Genomic DNA, 24,700 nt, shown 5'->3' on the forward strand with positions numbered 1-24,700 from the left:
ATGCTCGTTTTTTTTTTTTTTACATAAATAAATAACATAACATAAATAACAAAAATAACATAACATAAATATGGAATATAATTTTTGTAATTAAGACATGTTGGAAAAGGTGTTCATCTTTCATTTCGTTCAACATCATAATGTATTCTCCTGAAAATGATGAATTCAATGCGAATGTATCTGAGAATATTCTTAAATAAGGAAATCTATTCAGTGATTGGTTCATGCCAAATTACAGCTTGATGAAAATTTGACTCTTTCAAATTGTGCTAATTTTTTTTCCGGATGTAGGTGAAAATATTTAACAAAGTCTGTCTAGCAAAAACGCCTTCTGGTGATCTGTCGGGGGGGGGGGTTAAAGCGGTTTACCGCTATACCGCGGGAATATCTATCTTTTCAACCGCGGTTAGAAAAAATCCATACCGCCCCAGCCCTATGTGAGTTCATCTCAGCATACAGCAGATTCTTGTCAGGTTGCAAGAAAATCTGGTCATGGGTGGAATGATCTTTTATGTTCTATAATGCATGAGTTTGCTTAAGAAAATAAGCATAGAGAGTGATTGTTAGTGTATGTCATAATTGGGACTGTATATGGTATTGTTTTTCAAATGGTAGATTGTGTCATGGGTCTGGGTGTGTCACCAGTTCTTCTCTGTTTGTTATGGTCCTGTCATTTTCTGCAGCTTGTGATCTGAGCAATCAGCGCTGCCTTGTAGCACTGTCTTCTGTCTGTGTGTCCGCTGGTGTGTGTGCGGAGCGACGGGAACCACCATACAGAGAATCACTAATTTGAACTGTTTCTATTGTTCATAATAAATGAACAATAGAAAATGTTGTAAAACAATAAATGTTTTATAATAAACTTTACTCACGTTTGTCACCGCAATTTAGTCCTCCATTTATCTGAGCTCCCTGACAGATTGGGAATTAGATACCCTTGATTTATCTTTGACAAGATGCCTTTAAAGCTGTATAAGGTGGTTTATATATGACATCACTGATATGTCAAGATGTTGGTCTGTCCAATAATCTAGTGTGAAACAGTGGGGATGTTGTTACACTAGATTATTGAAAGAATTGTTAACTAATGGTAATAATTTAAGGGCATTTTTGAAATAATATTTTTTGGAAGAAATTACAATCGAGTAATCTATGGTCAAGTGACCATAAGGAAAATATGTTGTTTTTCCATTTCTCTCTCTCTCTCTCTCTCTCTCTCTCTCTCTCTCTCTCTCTCTATATATATATATATATATATATATATATATATATATACAGTATATATATTTATATGAATTTCCGTGTTATTGTCTTTGTTTTACCCTTTTTATAATCTGTATAAAATGTTAGGGAAGCACCATTACGTAAGTTACGTTGTGTAAGCGTGAGTGTGAAGCTGATGTAATTTCCGGGCGCCCTCTCTCTTTCGCGGGATGTCATGGCGATGAGAGGCACGGACCAGAGATTCTCCTTGTTATAAGTGTCTGATGGGGTCTGTTATATTTTGATACAGAAACTGAGAGAAGCCGAGAGTAAATCACATCACAACTGCGTCAATCTCTTTTATTAAGAAGAAAACAACGCAGACGGAAACCCACTACACTAATATTGAGGAAGCTGCTTTACAGATTTGCAGACACATGTTTTTCACACATCACTCAAACACAGAACCAGGAAACAGGAAACTCTTCAGTTCAGAGAAACTGAAACTGAAGTGCAGTTGAGCTGTTGTGTGTTTGTGTGTCTCATGCAGTAAAATGGCAGACGCCAGAATTTCTCAGGATGAGTTCAAGTGTTCAGTGTGTCTGGATCTCCTGAAGGATCCAGTGACCACTCCCTGTGGACACAGTTTCTGTAAGATCTGTATTACAGGCTGCGGGGATCAGGAGGATCAGATGAGAGTCTACAGCTGCCCTCAGTGCAGACAGACCTTCAGTCCAAGACCTGCTTTAGCTAAAAACACCATGCTGGCTGAAGTGGTGGAGAAACTGAAGAAGACTAAACTTCCTGATGACTGTTACGCTGGAGCTGGAGATGTGCAGTGTGACGTCTGTGATGGAAGAAAACGCAAAGCCGTCAAGTCCTGTCTGGGGTGTCTGAACTCTTACTGTCAGAGTCACCTTGAACGACATGAGAGTTTCTTTAAAAGAAAGAGACACAATCTGACTGATGCCACTAGACGCCTGCAGGAGATGATCTGCCAAACACATGATAAACTCCTTGAGGTTTTCTGCCGCACTGATCAGAAGTTTATATGTTTGCTGTGTACGATGGATGAACATAAAAACCACGACACTGTATCAGCTGCATCACAGAGGACAGAGAATCAGGTATGAACTTTAAACTAGACACTGATGAAACAATGTTGACACTATTTATATTGGTACTGGTATGATCAGGTAACATCATTCACACTGCAGACTTCAGCAGAAGTGAACAGAAGCTGCAAATGGACTTTCACTGCTGAGCGTATTTGTGCACAGCACTGAATTTAGCAGAAAATAGTCTAAATGAACCATAAACATATTTACCACCACAAACTTTTGTAAAACCTTTGATGAAGCAACATAAAATTATTTAAAATATTCACAGATTGTTTGAAAAAATATTAGTAGCTCTTGCAATTACTGCTTGTAGCAGAGCATATTTGATGTTTATCTTACCTTCAAGAACAAGACAAGATAAATGCAGCGACAGACAAAAATACATTCTTTTTAGTAAATCGGTCTCAGTCCATTTGAACTCAGTCGTTTATAGCTTCTCTTCAGGCTGTGGCTTCTGTTCTGTGTTTTCAAAATCAATTTTTGATGGAAATAGGATGCCCGTCTTCATGTAAATTAGAATGACCGATTCCTGATTATCATTTTATAACTGATTGCAGTTATTAACAGAAATACTGTTACGCAGCAGAAACACTGTCAGTGTGAAGCTTAACATAAAATAACATAAAAGCATGCGGCCGATGGAAACACGAATGGCGTGCTCCACAGAACACAACACCACACGCAGACAGAAGAGCATGCTTACACAACAAGACAGAGTGCATGAGAACGAGCAAATGCTCATCCTGTGCACTCACAACAGAATACAAACACACGGAGCATGAATGTCCGAATCCCGGCACAGAACCGAAACCAAACTAGACATGAGTGCCAGAATCCGAACACCACGCTTCGAACATGAAACAATACACACAGACAAGAGAGGGTGTGTCAGGCCTATGGCACAAAACCAAGAATAAACTAGACCAAAGTGACAGAACCCTGACAGATATGTGACAGCATTATCAACTGACATCTCTGTTATTGATTTGTGGTGCAGAAGCAGCTGAAGGAGACGCAGAGGTCGTTCCAGCAGAGGATCCAGCAGAGAGAGAAAGATCTTCAGCAGCTGAGAGAGGCTGTGGCGTCTCATAAGGTGAGTCTGGAGAAGAAGAGAAGTTTGAGACGTCTCAGTCAGGACTCACTAAAGCTCACTGTGTGATTGTGATGTGTGTCCTAACAGCGCTCTGCACAGACAGCAGTGGAGGACAGTGAGAGGATCTTCACTGAGTTCATCCGCTCCATTGAGAGAAGCTGTTCTGAGGCGACACAGCGGATCAGAGATCAGGAAAAGACTGCAGTGAGTCGAGCTGAAGGACAACTGGAGCGACTGGAGCAGGAGATCAATGATCTGAGGAGGAGAGACGCTGAGCTGGAGCAGCTTTCACACACACAGGATCACATACATTTCCTGCAGGTAACAGAGATCTAGAAGAACAGGATTATAGTGAACTTGAGCAAGAGACTCAGAGAAACATTTCATGAGAGCAGAATGAGCTATTGACTGCAATGTTGCCAGGAATTCTATTTGTAGTATTATATATTAATAAGGTAGATTCTCATCTGATCATTTTGCTTTAAAAATAGACTACACTTACTGTATGAATGCATTTCAGCTCTGCAAATCTCTTAGGAAACATGTTCTGAGCTCTTTCCTCTGGGAGATATATTTAGCTGCCAAACTCCACTAGTGCAAAGAACAGTTCAATACTTCCAGAATTTTTTTTTTAAAACCAATATTTTTAAAACGTCTTTTAAACCAAAATTTCTACTGTACGGATCCTCTGGAGGCAAGTTGTATAGAGAACCCAAGTGCAGTTTATTTACTCAAAAATAGCATACAACAAGATCAGAACATAAAACAAAGCATGACGTGGCATGAAACAAAACTGTGGACATGGACTTACGCAACAGAGGTTACAGGAAACAATACTTGACAAAGGCACATGGCAAACATGAGGGCTTAAATACACAAGACTAATGACAAGACAAGGGACACCTGTGAACAATGAACAGACGATTATCCAATGACAAGACACATGGCAGGATCACATGACAAACAGGGAATCACATGACAGACATGGAACATGACATGATCAAAACCAAAAAGTGACAGACAAGACCAAATCGTGACAGATCAAACAGATTGTGTCACAGATTCAGTCCAAGGACTGATTTGTCACGATAGATTGAAGGATGCGTCCTTCTATGTAGCCATTCGTCCTCATCACAGGAAGTACCTGAGGTTTGCTTTCGGATATTGTACCAATATTAAATTCTTCCCTTCGGCCTAGGTAAAACTAGGCCAGTCACTCACTGCGAAAGAGTTTCAGAGATTGGTGGGTCTCATGGCAGCTGCCTCCAACGTAATAACTTTTGGCCTCCTGTACATGAGACCCCTGCAGTGGTGGCTCAGGACCAAGGTGTTTTCTCCTAGGGGAAATCCGTTTCGCATGACTACTTGCCCTAGTCATGTGAAACAAACCTTGGTTCCTCACCCAAGGCCCAGTGCTGGGGGCTTCTTGTCGACGTTTACGCTATCGACGGATGCTTCCCTCACAGGTTGGAAGGGGGGGGGGGGGGGGGGGGGGGTGATCATGAGTGGTCGCTCGGCGAAAGGTCTTTGGCAGGACCACCTACTTTCTTGGCACATAAATTGGCTAGAAATGATGGCGGTGTTTCAATCTCTCAAGCACTTCCTGCCAGACCTGAGAGGTCACCATGTGCTTGTCCACACGGACAACACATTGGTGGCCTCTTACATAATCCAGGAGCAGACATCCTGTCGAGGCAGGGGCCGAGGCCTGGGGAATGGAGACTTCACCCCGAGGTGGTGGAGCTCCTATGAAAAACTTTGGTCAGGCGGAAGTAGACCTTTTCGCATCATAAGAGAACACACACTGTCCACTGTGGTTCTCACTCAGTCAGCCAGCTCCTCTGGGGCTGGACGCTATGATGCAGACGTGGCCGAAGTCACGTCTGCACACATTTCCCCCGATCTCTCTGCTCCAGGGAGTTCTGGAGAGAGTTCGCCAGGACGGGGTCCATCTTCTGTTATTAGCCCCGTGTTGGCAGGCCCGAGTACGGTTCTCGGACCTAGAGTCTCTCCTCGACGGCTCTTCGTCTTTTTCTCTCAGTCTAGCGGGTTGATCCTTCACCCCGCCCAGAATTGTGGAAACTGAGGGGGCCCAGCTCATAAGTTCAGGTCTCTCAACTGAGGTTGCTGAGACCATCCTCAACTCCAGAGCTCCCTCCACGAGGAAACTCTATACCTTGAAGTGGAAATTGTTCACTTCTTGGTGCGGAGAGCACCAGCTGGACCCAGTTATCTGCCCTGTGGTTGCAGTGCTGGAGTTCCTGCAGGAGCGTTTCTCCGCAGGTCTATCCCCCTCCACACTAAAGGTGTACATGGCGGCCTTAGCTGCTTACCACGTCCATTTAAGTGGTGTATCCTTGGGGAGACACCTTGTAATACGTTTCCTTCACGGCACTGTGAGGCGTCTGACCAAGATACTAGGAGTATGGCTGCCTCAAAGGCTATGACTTGGATCTAGGCTCCACTCCGGGGTCTAGGGTGCTTGCTTCTTAGGGTGTACTCACACTAGCCAGTTTGAACCGTGCCCGAGTGCGTTTGACCACCAAAGCGCGGTTCGTTTGACTAGTGTGAGTGCTCCGAACCGTGCCCGGGCGCGGCTCGATTAGCCGGCCCTGGCCCGCTTGGAAGAGGTGGGCCAGAGCACGGTTCAGTTGGACTCGGGCGCGGTTCGCATGCAGTGTGAGCGCTAACCATGCTGGAGCACGGAACGGGACGCGTGATGTCATGGTTTTGCGACGCTCCAAAACCAACACATTCCGTAATCAAAGCTGCAAAATCCTTGCTGCACTTCAGCTGGTACCTTGCAAACCTCCTCATACGAGCAGCACGACTACGTGAAAATTTTCGCGCCACTAAGGCACTAAGGTTTAACAACAGGCTGTGAGAGGGCTGTGGACCACCGTGGACCAAACGACACAAAATTATCCACAAAGAAAACAGAGCGATGGACTCCATTGTGTTCAGAGAGCGCCGCTCTTCTTGTTTATCCCGAAACCGTCGCACGCACCATAATGACGTAAGCGTGCTCCGGCACGAATGCTGAAAACCCTATGTGAGTGCAGGCCAGAGGGGGAGTGGGGAGGGGGGACAATCGTACTCGGGCCCGGTTCATGGCAACCGTGCCTAGTGTGAGTACACCCTTAGTGTGCGCAATGACTTCACACAGAAACAGGCATTTGCTATTATGGGGTCGTGTGTATAGTGTTCCCACAGCGTCTCGACGCAGCTCGAGTTCCCTTGAAAGGGAACGTCTCAGGTTACGACTGTAACCCTGGTTCCCTGAGAGGGAACGAGACGCTGCGTCGCCCTGCCATACTCCCTGCATGCCTGTGATCGACTTGCTTTGGCCTATCAGAAGCTAGCGCGGTCGGTTTTCAGGTGTGCTTTATAGTTTCCTGGTCGATGACATCACCCGCCTATGACGTCTCGTCTCTCCATTGGACTGATTATACACGTGCTTCACAGTATGTTTCTTACGGAGCCACTCCTTAGTTGCACTGGCTGTGTGTTTCGGGTCGTTGTCATGCTGGAATACCCAGCCACGACCCATCTTCAATGCTCTTACTGAGGGAAGGAGGTTGTTGGCCAAGATCTCGCGATACATGGCCCCATCCATCCTCCCCTTAATATGGTGCAGTCGTCCTGTCCCCTTTGCAGAAAAGCATCCCCATAGAATGATGTTTCCACCTCTATGCTTCATGGTTGGGATGGTGTTCCTGGGGTTGTACTTATCATTCTTCTTCCTCCAAACACGGCGAGTGGAGTTTAGACCAAAAAGCTCTATTTTTGTCTCATCAGACCACATGACCTTCTCCCATTCCTCCTCTGGATCATCCAGATGGTCATTGGCAAACTTCAGACGGGCCTGAATGATTGCGCTAACTGTTGTTGCCTTCTCACCAAGCTGCTTGCCTATTGTCCTGTAGCCCATCCCAGCCTTGTGCAGGTCTACAATTTTATCCCTGATGTCCTTACACAGCTCTCTGGTCTTGGCCATTGTGGAGAGGTTGGAGTCTGTTTGATTGAGTGTGTGGACAGGTGTCTTTTATACAGGTAACGGGTTCAAACAGATGCAGTTAATACAGGTAATGAGTGGAGAACAGGAGGGCTTCTTATAGAGAAACTAACAGGTCTGTGAGAGCCGGAATTCTTACTGGTTGGTAGGTGATCAAATACTTATGTCATGCAATAAAATGCAAATTAATTACTTAAAAATCATATAATGTGATTTTCTGGATTTTTGTTTTAGATTCGGTCACTCACAGTTGAAGAGTACCTATGATAAAAAATTACAGACTTCTACATGCTTTGTAAGTGTGAAAACCTGCCAAATCAGCAGTGTATCAAATACTTGTTCTCCCCACTGTAGCTTGAGCTCAGCAGGTGGATGAATGCGTTCAGGTTTTCTTCCCGTGGTCCAGCGTAGAATGTGAGCATAGAGTCAATCTGGGCCTTTGTGTCTTGTTCAGTTTACGTGTCATTCATTCATGGAGAAACTTCTGCTTCTGTGGCACCTTCCCCATGACGATAATCTGTCCCTTCTTGACCAATCCTGTCACCTCCAGCGGTGTGGTTTTTCTGGGCAGACTTCAATGTTTGAAGGGGTTCTCCTTGGTTCCACACTGCTTTGTGTGAGACACCTGAAAAACATCTTAACCCTTTAGGCGCTAGAGGTTTTTTCCTAAAACGTTCGATTTTGACATCTTAATTTCAAAAGGCTATATCTTAAAAGTGATAAAAGATAGAGACTTTCTGTAAATTAGAGAAATGTTAAGGATGACCCAAAGTTTATGTAGGGATTACATTTTCCCATCTAATTTGCATATTATGACGTCAAATGATGGCGGCAATCTTGGATTATAGAATTTTCATGAAAAGTCACGTTTAAATGATAAAATGCAGCACTTCTTTCCCCCCAAAATTTCCCTCACCTTCTGTATGCTATATTGCACAATACTGAATGCTCAGGTAAATAGTAAGTAGTAAACAAGCTGTGTAAATCATTACTAATAAATGGTAGAAACAAACCGAATGCATGTAGCGGTTGGCCTTTTGCTGTAGAGATTTTCCATTTACTACACACAGTAGGCACTCTGATTTCATGTGTGGGGCACATATATATTATTCATTATAATATTCATTCCCATCAGCATGCGATAGACTATGCAAAATAGCCCCTCTGCCCCGTGTCACACCGCCTCTGCTTCTGCTACGAGCAGCGCGGCCAGATCTGCTTCGCGCGCGCGCCGAGTGTGCACAGCTCGGACTACTGTCATTGTCATTGCGACTCCCCACCCTGCCTCCACGTTGCCCCCTAACTGTCCTATGAATACTTCGACCTCGTCTAACATACCCAGTGGCATTAGACAAAGTCTCCACCACAATACTGTCGCCGCGATTGCGGAGAGGCACATGGTCAGAAGACAGAAGTTACATCACCACTGACATTGGGCAAAGGATTCATCGTTTGTGCATGGTGTAGGGCTATACTTTCACTTTCAGAACCACCCTGATCTTCTGAAGGCAGATATTTCCCTTCAGAATAAGGGTCCGCGAATAGAAGACCCAACACTTCACTGCGGGTAAGCTTTATTGTTGCCATTAGATAATAATAATAATAATAATCTAATGCAAATACTTGCTGACGTTGACAATATTGCTCTGATAAAATGGCTCACTCGCACACTAGCTCCGCTTTTGTTCAGACTGATTCAATGCGCTCTAGCACGAAGATTTTGTATAGAAGCATGACGTTTTTTTGAGTGAGGGATGAAGTATGACATGTCTGCCATCTAGTGGAGGGGAGGTCAAACGAAATTTGACACCCTATTTGACAAAATCGTCCGTTTTATTCAGTGCCGCATCTTGTCGAGTAAACTCGACTGTGCCGCCTAGAGGGTTAATGGCCACTTGACGACTGAACACTTATGAACTTGAAGCCATAAGGAAATTCATAGGAACACATAATGCAACAAAACAAAAAACAATAAATGGGTTCATGTCACCAAGTGCGAATGGCACATCTGGTCTCAAGTGTTTCTCAAGGTCATGTATGGTAGAGTGGTCCCATTTTAAAGGGTCATGAAACCCCCCTCTTTCAGCTCAACTCTAGCTCACAATCTTTTTTGAAAAATGCAACTTAAATGGGCGTGGATGGCTGTGAGAAGGGGTGTGGTATGGCCATCACTGTCATCGCCAGTATCCCATGCATATCGACTGTCACTAAAAGCAGTGGTAAAACGTGAGGAAATGCTAGATTTTTTCTTATGAAATACGACACTTTATTATTGTCCTTTCAAAAGTAACTGAATGCCCTGCTATATTATCCTACAGTTATAGTAATTCTATTGAGAACATATTAATGTAGGCTACATGTATAATTATAATGCCATTATAAAATATATAGTTGTTTATAGACACTATAAATACAAATATTTGAAAATGATTAATTTTCCGCTAAAAAAAACTTTCCGTGCATAGCCTAGATCTACGCGCCCCCTGAACCCCCATAATAAAGATGGCTCTGTGGAAGTGGATGACTTCGCATTTTAGACACACCCACACACACACACACACCTCTGAAGGAATAGAAAAGTCCTCGGGACTTGGTACCGCATCACTCGCAAGACGCAACCTGCATTGGTTGTCAACAAGGCGAAGTCCACCATTCTCAACTTCTCGAAGCTCTCTCTCGCAAAAAAAATGTTTGCGGCACACGTTTAGATGTGTCCGTGGTTGGTGGAAAACCAACCTCCCGGAGCCAGAGTCTAGCCCGGGCAGCATCGCGGGGAAACATATTCAACCCACTTGGACTTTTGCACCACGAAAACAAACACTTGCGTGCGTCCCATGATTGCCTCTCTCATCTACTGCGCAATATCACAGTTTGACATGTCTGTCATTGGAAAGATCCACGTGGTGTCATGAATAATTAAGAGACAGTGTCTTTTCATAGGATATGAAAACTCAGTCTCATTAATAATTATGAGACACCGATGAGTCATCAACGCACTCACAGTGCACTGACACGTCACAGCCTGTGACGTGGACACGATGAAGATTTTAACCCTCTGGGGACCAGAGTGTTTTTGGGGCCCTTGGGATGTTTTGACATGCACTGACATTTGTGCTTTTTTCAGTTATTTAGAAACATGTTAATGGCAAAGGTGTAAATTCACTCTATATAGCACAGACGGGACTACCATGATAAGTGAGCAACATGTATGTACATGTTTGTATTTTTAATAGAATAATGTTTATGCGTGGTTATTGAAAAAAATAAAAATGAAAGTTGCTGAAATAAGACCACAAAACACATATTGATTATTTCTTCACAAGACTTTTGAAAATTGTATCACATAGCCTAGAATATTTGCTCCAAAACTATGTGAGAATCATCCTGACTGCTCATTCAGATAAGTCAATAAAGTCTTTTACATTTTTAATGACGTGTTTTGTTTGAGAAAGCTTTATGCAGGAGGCTTGATCTCTCATTAATATGTGTGGCATTCCACACCTGAGAAAGACAAAGACCCTCCCCATAATGGCCCTATTAGGTGCTATCAGGCCATATCATTACAGGAGCCTTGCACAAAGAATGAGGAGATTTAAAAAAGAATGGCTTTTAGATTGTTTGGATTTATATAAGGAAAATACTGGGTGCATACGTCTGGACACTTCTATCACACACCCTTCACCATTATAGACATGGTTTTATTTCAGTTCAAAGTTCAAAGTTAGAGTTGGAAACATCTTGAAAAGAAAATAGTCTTTTTCCATAAATGTCTTAGTTTGATCATACATATTTCAAAGTTGAGGATTCATTATTTTGATATAGCTTGCATTGGAACAAACATCTTAGTTGATTAGTTTATTGACAAAACATAAGCTTATTTGATGTCTTTATTTTGAAGCTTATTTGATGCTTATTTGATTTGAAAAACTTTATCCAAAACTAGTCAAAGAAATGTTCTTTTATTTCGTCTGTAACAGTGCGTATCTGTGCGTTCATTCATTCATTCACACACACACACACACACACACACACACACACACACACACACACACACACACACACACACACACACACACAGAGAGAGAAACATAATTCACATTTAAACAGTAGGATATGCTATTTGTCCGTTTACAGACACTAACGTTATTCTATATCGCGATTAGAACAAAGCACAAAACACTTACACTTCTCAGCTGAATCTGTTGCTCCTCCTCGAAGTGAAACCAGCACTTGTTCTGTGGTAAATGTCCCAGGATTATTCCTCATAGCCGCGCAAGACGAATCTTAATCTGACTAAAAAATATTGTGTGTTTACAGCATTTGCCTGGGGGCGTTTATCTATTTTGCAAATGGCCTCAACACATTATCTTATGAATAGCGCGCTCTGCGAGTGGGTGTGAACAAATTAACGATAATGAGCTGAGACAGGAGAAACTGTACTTCTCTTTAGTTTCATACAGATTACATTGCCGGAGAATATTTGTTTTAAATGTGAATTGTTTTATTTAAAAGTAGAAATTTAAAGCGTTCTTTAGACGTATGTTTCATGTTTGTGTGATAAGTATTAGCGGAGTTTCCGTTCATTTTCCAGACATGTTTCAGAAAGATTTTTGCGGAGACAGAGTGAGCTGAAAGCGCACCCTGTTTATTTTATTTATTTTAAAAAAAGCACAAGGTTTTGATGTTAATGTGAGTGTACACAAAAAAAGAAGACCCTCTATAGTTTATAATCATGTATTGATTTTATTTATATGACCATAAATGACGAAGTATTTTAAGTCTATGTTGCTGCTATGTGAAAAAAAAACCCAGCAAAACGTGCGGGCGCGTTCTTGGTCCCCAGAGGGTTAAACCCGGAAGACGAAAAAAGCGGGAAAAAAATCAAATTTAACCATTTTAACCCTACTATTAAATCTAACTGATGCTAACATTGTCTTCAATGGTGTTCAACACACATACATGTTGGGTTTCATGACCCTTTAAACATTCAATTCTTCACTACCACTGTGATGAAGTTAAATGGTAGTGGAATTTCAATATTCTTGGTCTGAATTACTCAAAGGAATGCAGCAAGAGGACAGTATAACCTAAACAATCAAATAGATGGTATGCGTCAATAAATAATGTTATAACAATAATAATAATAATATTCAATCACAATTATAAAGAAATACATATATATATATAAAAATAATCACTGTGTTTGTTCATGAATCTTCCAATGCAAGCCACCTATGCAGATCTAAGAAGTGACTTGGAATATGCTTAGTCATACAAGAATGGAGATTATTCATTCCTTACAACAGTTTGGTGTGTGTATGTGTCTAGTCATTTATTATTGTCATGTGTACAAGTTACCAAGTACAATGAAATACTTACTTGAATGCTACTCCATAGGGATGTGACGGTGAGGATTTTTTCACACCGGTTAATCGACGTGTTACAACACCGGTAATACCGGTATCACCGGCGGGGGCTTTTAAATCGCTCATTTAAAGGCACATGTAAAATGCGCGCGTTTGCACGGGCATGCATGCATAATGGTGGTCGTGCGGAGCAACACTGTTTTGTTATTGTGCGCTGAATTGCCGCTCATTTGAAAACGAAACAATTTTTTTTACATCGCTTATTATTATTATTATTATAACCTTTATTTTACCAGGAAAGAAGCACATTGAGATTAAGAATCTCTTTTACAAGAGCGTCCTGGCCAAAACTGACAGACACAGCACGTTTGAGTGTAACAAATAACATCCAACAATACATACACACATACACACACAAGCAACTCTAATAAAATTTCAATATCAAATACATAACTAATGACCCTTTCATTCAGGTGTGTCACTGAACCACAAGAATGCAATGACAATATATATATATATATATATATATATATATATATATATAGGCCTATATAATACAAAATTGGTTCACAGTTCCAATTATTTATTTATTTTTCAAATTGTGCTTGCAAATTGTATAATATCAAATGTAAACATTTCTAGTAATTGTGCAGTTAATTCTCATACTGTTTTTACAGAAAGTTTGGGAATATATCCCAAATGTGTCACTAATAAAACACAATACAAATAATTTAAAGAGGAGGCTTATATTGAGCTTTTAAGATTTACCTAAGATTTATTTATATGTAGCCTACATATATTTTTGCTATTTTAATAAAAAGGTTACAATTACAACAACAATTAAAATTAACTATATTTCAAATGTAATCTTTCTTTGTATATATTAAAGTATACATTTTATCATACATATTTCACAGTTGCGGATTAATTAGTTTGAATATAGCTTACAATCGAACAAACACTATAATAACATCTTAGCAAACAAGCTTATTTGATGTGGCAGTATTTTACAGTAAAAACGACATCTTGTCTTTCATATGTAACATATCGTTTTTATGATTAGGACATATAAATGTTAATTTGCAGTTTAATACGTTGCTTATACAAAAATATTTTATTTCAACATATTTCAGTCGATTTTTACTCATCTCAGTATTGGAATATAGTTAGGTAAAAGCTGTTCATTCATTCACACACAAAAATGGATTCATATTCAAACAGTCTTTTTGTTTACAGACACTATTCCATATCGCGATTAGCACAAAGCACTTGAAAATAAAGAATGTACCTATTCCTCAGCTGGATCCGTTGCTCCTCCAAATGAAACTACCTGTAGCCTACTTCTGAGGTAATTTTTTCCAGGATTATTATTAAGATAGTATTATTCCTCACAGCGTCGTAAATATGAGTCTCTTTCGGTGGGTTATCCAGCTGATGTGGGCGTGGATCGCCTCAGAGCGTTTGTGTTTGAATAGAGCGCGCGCTCCGTGGGCGTGGTCAAATTAACTTTAATGACCTGAGACGAGAACGACTATCATCTCTCTCTTTTCGTACAGATTACATAAAATGAGAAAATTAGTTTTTTATATAAATTACTTCATTTAAAAGAAGATAATTCAGGCTTCATGCCTGTGTGCCTGTATACCTGTTTGACTGAGTATTTGCAGAGTTACAGTTCATTTTTCGGACGCGTTTCAGAATGGACTTCACTGACAGAGAGAACGCAGAACGCGCATCATGTTTATTTTTCTTTATTAGGCGAAAAGCACAACACTTTGTTTTTATTATGAGGTTCCACAAAAAAAATAGACACTTAACAGGATCGAATGATGTACAACACTTATATGTAAGATCAAAATCAACAGAGTAATTTGAGTCTCTTTTGCACTGATAAGGAAAAAAGTGAGCTGGTATCGCCGGCGAGACCGCCGACCCCAGAGGGTTAAAATCCCCGGTGATGATAAACAGACCGACGGGTGCCTGTTCTCATATTCGGAGATAACATGGTACAGTTCGTTTAGAGCGCTGTGTGCGTTCCCTTGAGGTGGAATATACACTGCCATAATCACAGAAGAGAACTCCCTTGGCAGATAGTATGGTCTGCATTTTATCAGAAGGTATTCAATGTCCGGCATGCATTTCTCTGACATAACTTCCACATTCGTACACCATGTTTTGTTTACGAAAAAGCATACTCCTCCTCCTCTTTTTTCCCAGATGAGCTTGTTCGATCTGCGTGGTAGATTAAGAACCCCTCGGACTGGACTGCGTGGTCCGGTGTGATTGCAGCGAGCCATGTAAAGCGGAGAACACAACAATTCTTTTAAAAATGTGGTTATAACACAACAATTTTTTTTAAAAATGTGGTTATAACCAACCCAATATGGTATTTTGCTGTTGCTGTCATAATTCTTTTTTAATATATAATTTCAATATACATTAAATATTTGGATTCATGATCACAGTCTTTCTAATAACGTTTAAAAATTATATCTTTCTTATGCTAATATGTGTCTTATGCTTAAATGTTCTTAGCAGATGGTGATTTTCTGCTAAAATGTAGTGTCATTATGTAACAGTGTTAACTATTTCACCTATGACTAGAAACAACCATGAATGTGACACCACTGATGTGCTTGATCTGTTACATTTATTTTATTGGTAGATGATTTATCATCCAAATGGTTTCCAAGAAAGTTCACATATAGAGTAAATGGCAAACGCTATAATTTGTAGGATTGAGGAGTTACTAAAGATCAACAAGAGCCGCACAAATCTGACAGTAGAGCAGGTTATTGATGAGGTGTGGAGGTGATGAGCTTTGATTTCTGTTTTCTGTAGAGTTTCCAGTCTCTCTCAGCTCCTCCTGGATTTACAGACGTGAATGACAATCCCTTCAGTTCTCTCTCCTCTTTTGATGGCGTGAGAGATGCTGTCCGTCAGCTGAGAGACAAACTGGAGGATTTCTGCAAAGAGAATAAGATCTCTGACAGAGGTAAAGTCCTGGAGATTCTGCTCTCAGAAATTATCCTCCATCATCTCATAACATGTAGAAGATCATATTAGAAATGTCTTAGGAACAGATGCAAGGATCATTTTCTCTTGACATGATAATCACACTCTTCATGTCTGTTGATTTCCACAGTCACTTTCACCAACATTGTTCCCAAGACCAGGAACGACTTCCTACAATGTAAGTCACTAAGAAAACAAGCAGAAAAACTCAGTGTGAAAACGTCTCGGTTACGGATGTAACCCTCGTTCCCTGAGTAGGGAACGGAGACGTTCCGTCGGATGACGACGAATGGGGGTTTCGCTTAGAAGCCAATCAACTTCAAATACTTCAAAACGAGCCAATGGCAAAGAAATGCCATGGGTCTGCGGAATTTGCATAGCGTAACTCCGCCTCACCTCGTGAGTATATAAGGAGAACGCTGGCAGCAAATAGGCATGTTTCTTCGCTGAGGAGCCAACCTGAGTTCAGGCGATCCCCGCGGTACAGCGGAAGTGGCAGGAAGACGGAACGTCTCCGTTCCCTACTCAGGGAACGAGGGTTACATCCGTAACCGAGACGTTCCCTTTCGTTGTCACTCCGAGTTCCGTCGGATGACGACGAATGGGGATACCAGTCTAATCACGCCACTTCTCAGCTGTCTTCCAGTGCCCTGCGTAAATCTGAGATCCCTGTCGTGAGACTAGCACGGACGAAGGACTCCTATTTAACACAGGAATACCAAGGTACACTGGGGAGCATATCCCAGGTCTTAGGGAAGTATGCAATTACTGCCAACCCAGAGGGGGGGACTTAGAAATACACATATGACCCCGAGGGATGCATATGGGGAATCACTGGGGTATCCAGCCGCAGGTGGAATATTTCAACCCCAGGGGTGGCAAGGTGGCTTGCCAAGGGAAAGACACATGCTCAGAGAGGCTTACAGTGGGAATACACATGTGGAGGTAGCTCCGGGAGGTACCATGCACACGGGAGGCACCTAGCCGACGCACAGGCAAAAGACACTGGCGCCGACGTCAGGAGTGCTGGAGGAGCTCAGGGCTTTCGGAGAAGCTCACCTGAGGAGAATATCGCACGTATCCAGTCCGTAGAGTGGAATGGCGAGCAAGCGAAGACACCTGAGCGGGTCCGGTACTAGCTGGTTGAAGCGAGTAGATGAGAGGACACAGGCTCCACTCGGAGATTGTAGAATCTGGCGAATGTGTTAGGTGTCGCCCAGCCTGCAGCTCTGCAGATGTCTGTTAGCGAGGCGCCATGCGCTAGAGCCCAAGAGGATGCCACACTCCGGGTGGAGTGGGCAGTCACACCAAGGGGGCACGGTCGACCTTGCTGCTGGTATGCCAAAGCAATGGCGTCCACTATCCAGTGAGACAACCTTTGCTTGGAGAGAGCCTTTCCCTTCAGCTTCCCACCATAACAGACAAAGAGCTGGTCTGAGGTCCTGAAACACTGCGTTCTGTCTACATAGATGCGAAGAGCACGTACTGGACAGAGCAGTGCTAAGGCTGGGTCTGCCTCCTCCGGGGGCAGCGCTTGCAGGTTCACCACCTGGTCCCGGAAGGGAGTGGTAGGAACCTTGGGCACATATCCAAGCCGGGGTCTCAGGATCACGTGAGAATAGCCCGGCCCGAATTCTAGGCACGCTTCGTCAACGGAGAATGCGTGCAGGTCCCCCACCCTCTTAACGGAGGCCAATGCAGTCAGAAGCGCTGTCTTCATAGATAGGAAGTTTAGCTCGACTGACTGCAAAGGCTCAAAGGGAGCACTACGCAGGGCAGTTAGGACCACTGCGAGGTCCCAAGAGGGTACGAGAGGAGGGCGAGGAGGATTCAGTCTCCTCGCTCCTCTCAGGAACCTGACGATCAGGTCATGCTTCCCCAAAGACTTACCTTCTATAAGGTCATGCTGTGCGGCAATAGCGGCTACATAGACCTTAAGGGTGGAGGGAGACAGCCTTCGCTCCAACCCTTCTTGAAGAAAGGAAAGCACAACACTGATCGAACAACTCCGGGGCTCTTCTCGGCGAGAAGAGCACCAGCTGACGAAGAGGTTCCACTTCAACGCGTAGAGGTGTCTCGTGGACGACGCTCTAGCGGAAGTGATGGTAGCCGCCACCGCTGGTGGCAGGGTACTCAAACCTGCCTCGTCCCGTCCAGGAGCCACACGTGGAGGTTCCACAGATCGGGACGAGGGTGCCATAGGGTGCCCCGTCCCTGAGAAAGGAGGTCCTTCCTCAGAGGAATCGGCCAAGGAGGTGCTGTCGCGAGGAGTACAAGTTCGGAGAACCAGGTCCGGGTGGGCCAGTACGGCGCGACCAGAGTGACCTGCTCCTCGCCCTCCCTGACCTTGCGCAGGAGTTGCGCAAGAAGGCTCACTGGGGGAAACGCATATTTGCGGCCCCGCGGCCAGCTGTGCGCCAGAGCATCCGTGCCGAGCGTGCCCTCGGTCAGGGAATAATACTGGGCGCAATGGGTCGAGTCGTGAGAGGCAAACAGATCTATCTGTGCGTCCCCGAACTGGTCCCAAATCAGCTGAACCGTCTGGGGATGGAGTCGCCAATCTCCGGGGAGGGGCTGAAGCCGTGACAGCTCGTTCAGGGCTCCAGGGATGTAAATGGCTCGAAGCGACCTCAGATGCTTCTGACTCCATAAGAGGAGGTGGCGGGCGAGTTGCGACATACGGCGGGAGCGCAGACCACCTTGACGGTTGATGTACGCTACAGTGGCGGTATTGTCTGTTCGGACTAGTACGTGTTGATTCTTGAGCACGGCCCGGAAGCGGCGCAGAGCAAGACGTACAGCCTGCAACTCGAGGCAATTGATGTGCCATAAGCGGTGGGGTCCTGTCCAGGAGCCCGCGGCAGCACGTCCATTGCACATGGCACCCCAGCCCGTGGTGGAGGCATCTGTCGTTACAACAACATGCCGGGAAGCTCGTTCCAGAGGCACTCCTGCCCGTAGAAAGCTGAGGTTCCCCCACGGGGTGAAGGTCTGACGGCAGGTCGGAGTAACTGGTACTCGGAGCGTGCCGTGTTGCCATGCCCACCTCGGGACTCGGTCGCGAAGCCAAAGCTGAAGCGGTCTCATATGAAGCAATCCGAGCGGCGTTGCCGCGGCTGCAGATGCCATATGCCCCAGGAGCCTCTGAAAAAGTTTCAGTGGAACCGCACTCTTGCCCTCGAACTGTCTCAGGCAAGTCAGCAGTGACTGCGCGCGCTCGCTCGTAAGCTGCGCGGACATGGCGACCGAGTCGATCTCCATACTGAGAAAAGAGATCCTCTGCACGGGGCAAAGTTTGCTCTTCTCCCAGTTGACCCGAAGGCCCAAACGGGCTACATGGCGGAGTACCAAATCCCTGTGTTCGCAAAGCTGATCTCGAGAGTGAGCTAGAATCAGCCAGTCGTCGAGATAGTTCAGAATGCGAACCCCGTGTTCCCGGAGGGGAACAAGGGCTGCCTCGACGACCTTCGTGAAGACGCGAGGGGACAGGGCTAGCCCGAATGGGAGAACTGCGTACTGATATGCCTGTCCCTCGAAAGCAAACCGTAGGAACGGTCTGTGTCGAGGGAGAATGGAGACATGAAAGTAGGCGTCCTTCAGGTCGATCGCTGCAAACCAATCCTGGTGCCGCACACATTCGAAAACGCGTTTGGCGGTGAGCATCTTGAACGGCAGCCTGTGCAGGGAGCGGTTCAATACGCGCAGGTCCAGGATTGGCCGTAACCCACCGGTTTTCTTCGGGACAATGAAGTAGGGGCTGTAAAACCCGGACCTCATTTCGGCTGGAGGGACAGTCTCGATCGCACCCTTCGCCAGCAGGGTAGCAACCTCCGCTCTCATGATAGGGGCATTGCCACCAACCATAGTGGAGCGGACTCCCCTGAAGCGGGGAGGAGACCGCGCGAACTGAATCGCGTAGCCGAGCCTGATCGTTCGTGCGACCCAGCGGGACAGGTTGGGAAGCTCTAACCAAGCTCCCAAGGACTGCACCAGCGGGGTCATGCGAACCACAGACTTCCCGTCGGTGGGGCAGCGAGGCGGTATGACTGACCCAGACGTGGACGGCATAGCGGCCCGATGTGGGGGTGCAGTCATGAACCGCGCCCTGACAGAGGAGACCAGGGAAGGACGAACGTTCCACGGGGGTCTGCTCTGCCAGGGGTCTGGCGACAGAGGGGGATGAGAGTGGTGCGGTCCGGGGACGGCACGCACTGTCATCCGGCTCTGGGACAGAGGAGGACGAGGGGTGCACGGCCCGGGGGCGGCGCACCGTGTCGTCCAAGAACTCTGTGTGCTCAGGGATGAACGTGTTATTTCTTTCTTTAACCACATTAGGGTACTGCCCACCCGTGGGTGACCAGCGGGGAGTGGAGAACAAAAGATTCTCCCCCGGCCCTCCACCGGGGGAAGGAGTGGTCCTGCAACCACCTCCTGAGAAAAACACGTCATCCCTGAGCAGCCCGTCTCAGGAGCGCCGCTTGGCCCGGCGTTTAGCGGGGGGCGGGGCTGGAGAGGGCTGGGGCGCCTTCTTGCGACTTCCTCCGCGACCGGGCCCGGGTGGAGGCTGCTGCTTAGGCCGGGCGGGAGGGGCGGGAGTCGCAGGAGGGCGCCCTCGGCGGCGAACAGACTGAGTACTCTGCCCGGTCGGCTGGGTGGAGGCAGCAGCGGGCCGTCGGGGCAGAATATGCTTGATAGCCTCAGTCTGTTTCTGCGCAGTCGAGAACTGTTGGGCAAAGTCCTCGACTGCACCGCCGAAAAGGCCATCTTGCGATATGGGGGTGTCGAGCAGCCGGGACCGCTCGGCATCCTTCATATCGGCAAGATTAAGCCAAAGATGTCTCTCCTGGACCACGGCTGTGGACATCACCAAACCCAGGGAGCGTGCGGTCACCTTCGTCGCTCGGAGAGCAAGGTCGGTGGCGGCGCGCAGCTCATTGAAGAGCCCTGGGTCCGTCCTACCCTCGTGCATGTCCCTGAGCATCTGGGCCTGGTAGACCTGCAGAATGGCCATGGCATGCAAAGAGGTGGCTGCCTGTCCCGCAGCTCTGTAGGACTTCGCCACTAACGTAGACGAATACCTACAGGCTTTGGATGGGTGCTTTGGCTCACCACGAGACGAAGCGCTCTGAGGACACAGTTGCATCGCAACAGAGCGTTCGACCGGGGGAAGCCCAGTGTACCCACGGGCAGCGGCCTCATCGAGGGGAGGAAAGGCGGATGAGATCATCGAGCGGTCACGGGAAGACATGGGAGTCTTCCAGGACTTCGAGATCTCATCATGCACGTCCGGGAAGAAAGGTATCGGGGCCTGACGCGGACGGGGGTCCGCAGCCTGACCCAAATACCAGTCATCCAGCCGCGAGCGCTCGGGACAGGGCGGAGGGTTCCACTCTAACCCGATGCTCGCGGCGGCTCGAGACAGCATGGCCGTCATCTCTGGATCTGACTCTGGCACAACTGTAGTCACACCCGAAGGCGGCAGCTGTGATGAGTCTTCACTTCCAGCAGACTCCGACCCACCTTGTGATGCTGCAATAGACATGGCATCTTCCTCTGGAGCGCCAAAGGAAACCCGCGGGACACCCGAAGATGATCTCGCCGGAATCCCCTGAACACTCACGGGTTGCAGCATTGGAGAGGGTGCGGCTGGGCACGGACTGATAGTCGGCGCTTGGTTCCAAACCGTCACCCTCAGATCACCCTGGCCACCAGCCGAAGTACTAGCTCTATTTCTAGAGTCAGTAGATCGGGGTGTGGATGAGGGGACCCTCACTCTTGCGAGATCACCGAGTCTTGACCGTAATGCTGCGATGGTCATGTTCCCACAGAGAGAACATGAGTCATCCACGAGTGCTGCTCTAGCGTGATCAATGCCCAAACACACTATGCAGCACCCGTGCCCATCAGAGTCGTCAACCAGCCTACCGCAACCAGAAGTGCACGGGCGAGGCATCTTTAAAAAGACGTGCCACGTGCAAGCTCTTTTGTGAGAATAGAAACCTGATTGTGTTGAAGCGCTCGGGGAGAAACACACTCGCTGTCGAACCACAGACAGATAAGCAGGAAGTGCGCGCTCGCCGAAGATCGCCGTCACACCAACACCAGAGAATCTTGCTCGTTTGAAGAACTGACAATTTCAGGAATGGCTTGTGGAACGAAGGATTAACTTGGCTCCAAAGCGAAAACATGCCTATTTGCTGCCAGCGTTCTCCTTATATACTCACGAGGTGAGGCGGAGTTACGCTATGCAAATTCCGCAGACCCATGGCATTTCTTTGCCATTGGCTCGTTTTGAAGTATTTGAAGTTGATTGGCTTCTAAGCGAAACCCCCATTCGTCGTCATCCGACGGAACTCGGAGTGACAACGAAAGGGAACTGAGTGTGTTCATGTTCTTCCTGTAGAAGGTGAAAATATGTCAAACATAACTGAACATTAAACACTAACATGCATTTCCCTCAAAAACACATAAAATAGCACTTCATTTCAACATTTACTCTCCTGATCAAGACATATGCAAAGCATGCTGGGAACAAAAAATCCACTGCACAGTTTAACTTAATTCAACACTAATTATTCAGATAGTTCAAATGGATTAAGTAAATTTCAGTTTTACATATTAAAGTGGATTTTACACAATAAAATTAGGTTAAGACAAAATGTTCAGTAATTGTGTGATTTTAACTCATTTTAATTGTTTAACAAGCACCAAAAGTATTTTTTTTACAATGTACATTAAAAGATCAGATTCATAATTCCTGATTCTGATATGATTTTATCTCCATCAGATTCCCATCAGCTCAATCTGGATCAGAACACAGCACATAACCACCTTCTTCTGTCTGTTATTACTAACAGAGTGATTACTAACACTAACACAGTCCAGCCGTATCCTGATCATCCAGACAGATTTGATGTGTATCATCAGGTGTTGTGTAGAGAGAGTGTGTGTGGACGCTGTTACTGGGAGATTGAGTGGAGTGGGTATGGTGTGGATATATCAGTGTCATATAAGAGCATCAGCAGGAAGGGATCGGGTACAGAGTGTATGTTTGGATATAATCGTCAGTCCTGGAGTTTGTCCTGCTCTTCTTCCAGTTACTCATTCAGACACAATAACATAAGGACTAAACTCCCTGTAGAGCACATCAGCAGTGGAACAGGAGAGTGTGTGTCTGACAGCAGGAGAACAGGAGTGTGTGTGTGTGACAGCAGGAGAATAGGAGTGTATGTGGATCACAGTGCAGGAACTCTGTCCTTCTACAACGTCTCTGATACAATGAGCCTCATACACACAGTCCAGACCACATTCACACACACACTCTATCCTGGGTTTAGGGTTTATTCTGGATCACCAGTGAAACTGTGTTGATTGATCAGAACAAATTCTAGAGAGATTCTACCCAAAATTATTTGAGCTGCATGATAAATCAGTGACTATCACACGCTAGCTTGACTAGATAATTTAAGATAAGAGGCTTGATGCAGAAAGACGAACACGTATTTAACAACACAGCTGCAAACTTGTCGTCGTTTTCTTGGTCAATTGGGTCATTTACGTGACTCACGTGGAATCGGGGGGGGGGGGGGAATTGTGAAACATTATTGTATAATTCTTATAATTGACATTTCTCTGGGCCAGTTGAAATCTTAGCACTTTTTCTCTTGGCCAATCGGAATCTTAGCACTTGCGTCAGAATCTTGAAGCACACAGCGTAAACTGAGCTCGCCATTGGATGAGACACCTGGTTACCACGTCAGTCTAATGGAAACTCATAACGTAAAGGAATCTTTTGTGAAATTCGAGTTAAAGGGGTCATATAATGATACATGCACTTTTACAAGTTTATTGTACTGAAATGTGTGTTGGCAGTGCCTGTACACAACCATCATAAAATGATAATCCATCCAGTTTTTTTTTTTTTTTTTTCTTATGTTTTCCCCTGTCTCAAATCAAGCCGTTCGACCGCTTGACGTCACATGGTCGGACGCCCCTCCCACGATTCAATCATAGTCTGTGTGGACCGGCGCGGTCATTGTTGATATGCTGGAGCACTGTCTATGAGCAGAATGGCGTCTAAGCGATTGTGGTGTTCTGTTCTTGGGTGTAATAACGAACACAGTCATTTTAATGTTCCTAAATCCGAACCGCTGAAGACGCAGTGGCTGAGTTTGTTTTCGAAGGGAATATTCCCCACGAGCAACGTCAATGCTTTCATGTTTGCGCGAATCATTTCACAGCAGACTGCTTTATAAACGAGGGTCAGTATGAGCTGGTTTTGCTAAGAAGCTGCTCCTGAATAAAGGATCGGTACCAACTATTCGTGTTCCTGCTGCACCTCCAGAAGAACTGAAGTGAGTGTAACGTTTTATTAATCTTTATATTAATATTTATATTAATATTTATATTAATCTTTGCAAATCGCTTGCACGCTTCACGATGAATGCGGCTAAGGTTTACACTTAGGGTACATTACGGCATGTTTTCTATGTACGACGTTCTCAATATAATTCATAATCCCCCGTTTATAATGAACAACGTGTTATGGTTATTGTGTTATTTTGTGTTACAAACGGTGAACACAGAACAGAGGGCCGGAGTGAGCAAAGCTCATTATCATTTAAAGTCATATGCACTGAAACGGCGTGCTGAAAACAGAGCTGTTTTTGACCAGGTGTTTTCTTACAATACTAATGAGAATTTTTAATTAGAGTATATTACAAACTTTTAATTTAGACCCTAATGAATCATATTAGCTTGTACAAAAATGGCATTATATGACCCCTTTAAGTCAAGCTTTTTGGAGCAAAAACAACAGCTATTTGTTTGCTTGATTCAATGAACTTTAGCTACCGCTTTTTTATGCGATATAATTTACAATAATATT

General features: G+C 45.1%; 1 protein-coding gene across 1 annotated transcript; it reads left to right on the forward strand.

The window, feature by feature from the left end:
- The first annotated feature begins 1,736 nt into the window (after positions 1-1,736).
- On the forward strand, positions 1,737-23,303 carry LOC130070039 (tripartite motif-containing protein 16-like). Its single transcript, XM_056234317.1, has 6 exons — positions 1,737-2,330; positions 3,322-3,417; positions 3,505-3,738; positions 15,640-15,793; positions 15,944-15,991; positions 22,601-23,303. The coding sequence occupies exons 1-6, from the start codon at positions 1,758-1,760 to the stop codon at positions 23,182-23,184; spliced, it is 1,689 nt and encodes a 562-aa protein (XP_056090292.1). The 5' UTR covers positions 1,737-1,757; the 3' UTR covers positions 23,185-23,303.
- Positions 23,304-24,700: the final 1,397 nt, after the last annotated feature.

This window comes from Rhinichthys klamathensis, unplaced genomic scaffold, assembly GCF_029890125.1.
Source record: "Rhinichthys klamathensis goyatoka isolate OS25496 unplaced genomic scaffold, OSU_Roscu_1.1 h1tg000018l_1, whole genome shotgun sequence".
In the NCBI taxonomy this organism is placed as follows: Eukaryota; Metazoa; Chordata; class Actinopteri; order Cypriniformes; family Leuciscidae; genus Rhinichthys; species Rhinichthys klamathensis.